Source organism: Medicago truncatula, chromosome 1, assembly GCF_003473485.1.
Source record: "Medicago truncatula cultivar Jemalong A17 chromosome 1, MtrunA17r5.0-ANR, whole genome shotgun sequence".
In the NCBI taxonomy this organism is placed as follows: domain Eukaryota; kingdom Viridiplantae; phylum Streptophyta; class Magnoliopsida; order Fabales; family Fabaceae; genus Medicago; species Medicago truncatula.
The window spans coordinates 40,652,888-40,659,921 of record NC_053042.1 but is presented as its reverse complement, the minus strand read 5'-3'; the positions used below and the strand labels follow the sequence as shown (position 1 = coordinate 40,659,921).

At 33.7% G+C, this 7,034-nt stretch overlaps 1 protein-coding gene across 1 annotated transcript; it reads right to left on the bottom strand.

The window, feature by feature from the left end:
- Positions 1-3,382: 3,382 nt before the first annotated feature.
- On the bottom strand, positions 3,383-5,771 carry LOC11410747 (nuclear transcription factor Y subunit C-3). Its single transcript, XM_003591036.4, has 2 exons — positions 5,613-5,771; positions 3,383-4,516 (listed from the first exon to the last, which is right to left on the bottom strand). Exon 2 carries the CDS (start codon positions 4,513-4,515, stop codon positions 3,745-3,747), a length of 771 nt encoding a protein of 256 aa, XP_003591084.1. The 5' UTR covers position 4,516; positions 5,613-5,771; the 3' UTR covers positions 3,383-3,744.
- Between the last annotated feature and the right edge of the window lie 1,263 nt (positions 5,772-7,034).

Sequence of the window (7,034 nt, the reverse complement as noted above, 5' to 3'; positions counted from 1 at the left end):
TTTTAAGTCAATGTACAACTTGTCTCTATTTACTTTGGTTATTTTCAGTTAGAATATCTTTTTCATTTTTTGTGGTGGCTTATGAGTGCCACATAAATGCACAATTCTATGATCCGCCATTATTATCTGGGAGAGATTTCATACTGAAGTGTTTATAAGTTTGTTTAAGATGTAATATGCCAAAATAATTTCACATTTTATTTTCATCTCTATCAAGCTTTGGGTCAAAGTTGTACCCAACCTTCCTTAAGGGTGGAGTTTCCTTGGAGTCCCTATCAATCATCTGCAGCTAGAGGTCAGCTGTTGGATTCATACAAATGCTGACAGTCTATTGTTTATGACCTCTGTCTAAAGAAGCCGTGTTTACTGCAATGGATCCTGTCAGATTTTCTGAGATTAAGTTTACTTTGACATTTTCCAGATTTTATTTTTTTTACTTAAACCCATCATCACTCAACTAGTAAGATTCTGTTCCTACCCTTATGGACTTCCCTCACATTCCCTATCCTTGGATGGACAGAGACTGATAGGTCGTTAACAAATTACTGTCTTATATTATAGTTTTTAGTTGCTCTCAAGGGTCTCACAGCCTTATTCTTTAATGATGTTGTATGCCCCCTCATGCCCATATTAGTTAAAGTTCATTTTGTGGTTATGTTTCCCTTCTTGCACCAATGGCCTTTTAAAAATAAATAATTATCCTATGCGCAAATGCGAAGACTAATTCTTCAAAGCAAGTGAGATTCATTTAAGGGTTGATATTTCCTAACATATGTTTTTCCATATATATTGGCCAAAGATCGAACCTCCAACAAAATGGTTAACCATATTGGCAAATGGTGAGAAAAATGACCATTTTTTCCTCAAAATAATTTGAATATCTACCAAAATAGGAATAAAATGCGAGTAAAATAAAAGGTACGCCAAAGGAATAGTTTCATAATCTGCTCACCTCAAATTTTATTTTTATTACTCGTTAGTGAAATCGTGTATGAGTTGATTCCTTGGTAATATTTGAACATTTGTGATTTTCCGTTAATAATTTAAGTGTGGTGGTTGTGTTGAAATTAGGTACACCAATTTTCGATCATCTATGTGTATCCATGACCATGAGACTTAAGTGCCACGCTCAACTAAAAATGCTGGTTATTTTTTTCTTTACAAGAAAATGTAACCTACATTTGTTATTTTTTGAAGTAGGAAAGAAGGATATAATATTTTTTGAAGTAGTATAAAATGCCACAAGAATATTTTCATAATCAATCAAGAAGAGGATAGAAAGATAAAGAGGTCAACTATAAACATAAGCCCCAAGGAGAAGTGTGCATCTACTGGCCACCAATGTACCAGTCATTTTCAAGATTGCACCTTAATGTGGTCAACTGTTTGTGAGAAATCATGGCCCAAGTCGAGAACATCACCCTCTAACAACCCAAATTGTCAAATTAGAGCCAACTCCATCCATTTTTTCCCATTTTTTCCAATAAGTAACAAAAACCCAAAACAAATGGATATTCCCCTGCATATCAATCACCACCCCCAAACCATCTACAAACCTCATACCACACTAAGATCTTACACTTAATAATTAAGTGTAATTCACTTTCCTTAACTCAGAATTAGAGAACACATGGATATCGATATTATCATCAACTACCCTCCTTTAGAATAAATTTCTCCTAGTTTCCTTCCGACAACAAATCATTAACGGCAAATATATCTCTTCTCTGCAAAAGATAGAGCGACTGAAGATAGACTCTTCTCGCACAAATTCCCTCCACCGAGAGAGATTCCACTTCCACACACCCTAATCATGTTGGGACATTGCAAAAAAAAAAAAAACCTTGAAAATACCTTTTTGAGGGACAAGGTACCTTGCCATGCACCATCTAAAAAGAAAACTTATGTTAAGAAGTATAAGATCTTTCACCCATAATTCTCCCTCTATTTTAGGAGAAATTCTATCTTGAACACAAACTCAAATCAAATTTATTTGGACACACATTCACAAATGAAAAAATGTAAAAGAGAATAGATTTAAATGATGTGACTAAATACTTTCTCTTTAAATTTTTTACATTTGTGTGTGCGCCCAAATAAATTTGATTTGGGTTTGTGCCCATCTAAGAATTGCTCCTATTTTAGACCTACACACATGACCACTTAAGCAATTTTAGACCAACTCGAGGAACCACCCCAAAGCAAACATTCTTTGAAATTCAGCAACCATTTTCTACACCTTAATCAGCATTTTCAAATAAGATAGATAGAAAATAGGAATACTAGCAAGCGCCAAATTAATGAGGAGAATTCAATCACCAAGCATAACAAAGCCAAGTTGACATACTCATAGGATAGAATTTGCTTCTATTGGGAGGCCAAGATAAAATGAAATAGCCCCAACTCGATAGTGAAAGAACCACCGACATATTAAGGATTCATCAACATTCCTCGACATTATTTTCTTACTACCCTTGTAAAATAGAAAAACTAGATGGGAATAAATAAGTATAGCTCTCAATATTTGATATTTGACTGGTAAATTAAGCTTTTAGTTAACATCGGTAATTTGTTATTGTTTATTATTAAACGGAAAATGTTAGTATTGGTTGTATTTTGTTGAAGAGATCAAACCCTCAACTTCTAAATCACTTCACTCCTTTAACTCCCTCGCCTCAATCACCTAACCAATCTTATATCCCCCAATAATTCTATAATGTAATTGTTCATTAAAGAAGTGAACAAAATATGTTTTCATTGCATATAAGCTATTAGCTACACTCTATCATCACTAAGGATCATAACCAATCCCGACCGTTCAATATGACATCCTTAAGTCCGCAACTGATGATGGTTGTGAATCAGCAGTAGTCTGCATAGTGCATCTAAAAGCGTAGGCAATATCAGACAAACAATGAACTACGATAGATACCAGTACAAGAAAAGGCCTCAATCATTTCAGCTGGTCAAATAAAACACCCTTTGGATGAAACCCACCGGGGCTCATTTATAAAAGAGCAGAAAAGAAATGACAAAAGGGCATCTTGTGCATAATTATCGCACAGTAGCTTGATTAACTAGTAATAATCTGAAAAGAAAGTGATGAATTTGTGTATATATTAGAAAGTAATAAAGTGGAAAACTCAATGGATCTAGGATAAGCTTTTTTTTTTTTTTTTGGCGAAAAAGTATATACTAATTAGTCTATTTCACTGCATTGTCACAACCCATCTCAATGTGAAACAAAACAGTTCCATATTCAATCCACAAGAGGACACAAACGGGGAAAGGAAAGATATAAATACTCAATTATAATAACATAGACTTCCTCATGTTCAGTGTGTTCTCAACCATATTAGACACCTAATATAACAGCACATGCTTCCACACAACATAAAAAATTATTATATTACTTCTAATAATGCAAGATCAGATTGGAACCACTACTGCTATATCACAATACAGCATGCGATTGACACCTGTACTTAGAAACATCTTGTGCTAATAAGTGATGAATCATCATAAACCATACTTGGTTATTCATCTGTAAATTTCTAATACAGTAACATTAAGTTCCATTAGGAAAAATGACATTGAAATTTAAAAGCTGCAGAATTAAGTTTTACTATGATGTATGGAAATGGTCAGTAGTACAATATAAAACTTCAACTTTCAATCCTTGTAAAAACTAATTTATTGCACCAAAGTTCACCTTACTAACCATAACACTTCCATAATAAGAATCTAATGATCTGAAGGCGATTGTTGTTGCTCCGGTGGTTGGGGCCACATTTGAGGTGCCATGTACGGATGAGACTGTGGAGCATACATGTTTGGATTATGCATCATGAGACCAGGATTTCCAGCTTGCTGTGCATTTTGAGGTGGCATATAGCAATAAGGAATTCCATCAGCAGGCCCTCCAACAGGCATTGGTCCTCTTGGTATCGATGCAAGCACTTCATCTTTCAAGTCCTCCCGAGGCACAATGTCAACCAAGAAATCAAAGATATCAGTTCCTGTGATTGCTGCTGCAATGTCATTCTTTTGAAGGGTTCGCCTTTTGTTCTCTTCAGTGTGATTCCAAGAACGCAAGGTTAACTCCAATATGAACATTTCACACGCCCTTGCAAATACAACAGGCGCCTCAGCTGATATCATCTTCACATCCTCATCAGCCTTCATAATCTTCTTGATCCTTGCCAAGGGAAGGCTGTGGTTTTTGAAATCAGTTACCTTCTCGATTTCTTGATACTGATTTCCCCAAAAGGTCTGGAGTTGTTGTTGCTGCTGCTGCTGTTGCTGCTGATGAATGTGCTGATAAGCAAGCTGATGTTGTCCCAGCTGAGTTCCATCTGGTTGACCACCAGGTTGAATAGTCCCAACAGAGGGAACAACCATCCCAGGTGACCCAGTCATAGGGTTTGGCTGGTATGGATTAGAACCATATGGGGCCATTTGTCCACTACCAACAACACCCATATTTGGGTTTTGGCCATGACCTTGATGATCCATTCTGTTTCAAGTGAAATCAAATAAATCAATTCCTACACTTCACATGGGGCCAAAACAAAACAACAATATGCACATAGTAACAACAATTACACGTGAACAAAAGGGGAAATCACAAAAGCAGTTAGAACGCTATAGCATACCAGGACTTGAACAAAAACTTTATTGTTTCCAATACACTTTAGTACAAAGTTATGTCATAGTTTATTGCGTAGCGGAATTTGAACAAACATCTATTTTTGCAGTCCGCAATCGACACCAGTAGCGGAGCTGCGATTTGAACACTATAGCATACCAAACTCGAACAAATATTTATTGTTTCCATTTCCAATACAATTTAGTACAAAGTTATGTCAAATAGTGTTTATCGCGTAGCAGAATTTAAACAAACATCTATTTCTGCAATCCGCAAACGACACCAGTGGGGGAGCTAGTCATGGCCTACCCAAAATTAATTTTTCTCCTAAATAGCTATTGGCATTAAAATCTTTGCAACATATTGAACATTTCATTTGTACTTTTAGAGTAAACTTCAAAAATATGTGAGATTTCATTTGAACCTTGGTCTCGACAATTATAACAGTCAAGTTTGAACCAACAATTTACAGTATATATTATAACTATTTGGGCAACCCTAAACCCTAAAAAAGAAAAGAAAAAAATCCTAGCTTCGCCACTTCACAGCACCATTGAAAAACACAAAAAAGCTTGAATGGAATAAAAGAAATAAACCTCCAAAACTGTCTAGACTCTAGATTCCCAATCATGTATTTGAAAAAGAAATACAAGTGCTGGATGGAATGAAGAAAAAAGCATCTAGTTATCTCTATATACATCAAGCATAACAAGACCAAAAATAATTATGAAATTCATCAGAAAAATTTCAACTTTACCCAAATTCTCTACATATTCATAAATAAATCCGCTCACAAGTTTATATCTCCGCATAAGAACCATCAAGCAAATATATCACCTTTCATGGCCACAAACACTAATTTCTGGGGTTAATCGGCAGAGGAAAAAATTGAATTTTTAACCGTAACAAGAAAAACTAAACAATCGAATTAAGTATAGAGTATTCGAATTGCAAGAGTTGGTACCTTTTGTTGAGTGGGTGATGCTTGCGAGAGATGATTGCACGAGAGTGTTCAAGTTTGTCGAACGCCACAGAAGCACGTTTCGGAATGTTCTCGTACGGTGATGGATTGAAACAATTTCTTTTTTCCCAAATTTATATAGGGGAGAAAAGTTAGGGTTTCATTAAAGTTGGTAAAATGGTATTTTTATTGTTTTTAAGAAGGGTGAACAAGTAAAAGATCTGAATTCCAAGTGGGTGTGGGTAATGCGAGATAAAAATTATTATAGAGTATAAAAATTATTGTAATTGCGAGATAAAAAAGTATTCGATTCAATTTAGTTCGGTTAACTTGCAAAAGATTATCCAAATCATATCAATGCGGCTTGGATTAGCTTAATTGATGCGGTTTTTAAGACAATATCATTTTTTGTTTTTAACATTAAAATCAAGTTAACAAAGTTAAAACACAATATATTTTCAGCAATGTTTCCAACAATGTCTTATATTTCATCCAACATAGACCAAATTAACAACCTGGACAAAAAGCAATCATATTCTATAAGAAATATAAAAGACTAAAACTTTATCATTATCAAAAATTTTAAGTAGCACATAAATATATTTTTAAAATATGAGTACTCCCTCCGTTTCTAAATATAAGTAAAGTTGACTTTTTAGGTTCATTCATTTGTATTTGTGTCAAAGTAGGACTTGCTCTTCTCTTAAACTCAAGTGATAAATAAGCTTCACTTAAACATTAATCGTTTAAGAGAATAAGAATTCAATTCATATGTAAAATAATTCTTGATTGATTTTTATTTATCTTTATGTAGAATTATAAATTATGATATCTCTATTCTATGGAGCAAGAGGGTTAACTCAAAAAAGAATGCAGTTAAAATAAAATAAAATAAATGGTATTGAAAGGGTCCTAAACCCAAAAGAAGAAAATAACTACAACATAAATGTGTTGGGTTGTTGCTAGTTAACTCTATATCCATTCCTTTTAACAAAATTAAATTAAAAAACTGTTTTGTTTTTTATTAAATATATATTACAAAAATAGAAGATATATATTAAAAAGAAAATAAATAGAAATATGTGGGGTATATTGTAGGATCCTAAAAAGTAATATAAGAACATAAATATGGTTCTTGCATTGGAGTAAAAATAAGTGATAGTTCTTAAATCGTATGTGTCATCTATGAACCCACAAAAATTGATTGAAAAACAAATTTTTAGTTCTAGCATTATAGATGCTCTAATATTTTCATGCCTAAAACTTTTGACCAAATAGCAAAAAAAATCCATATGAAATTCGATTCGCGCTATACTCTGTTGTCTTGTTATATAAATCCATCTCAATTTTATGGTAATTTTGTACTTTTGACCTTCATAAATTTCCCATAATTCAGTAATATAAACAACAATAAATTACATAGGT

Coding starts and splice junctions, on each gene's coding strand:
- LOC11410747 (XM_003591036.4), bottom strand. CDS start 4,515: ATGGATCATCAAGGTCATGGCCAAAACCCAAATATGGGTGTTGTTGGT.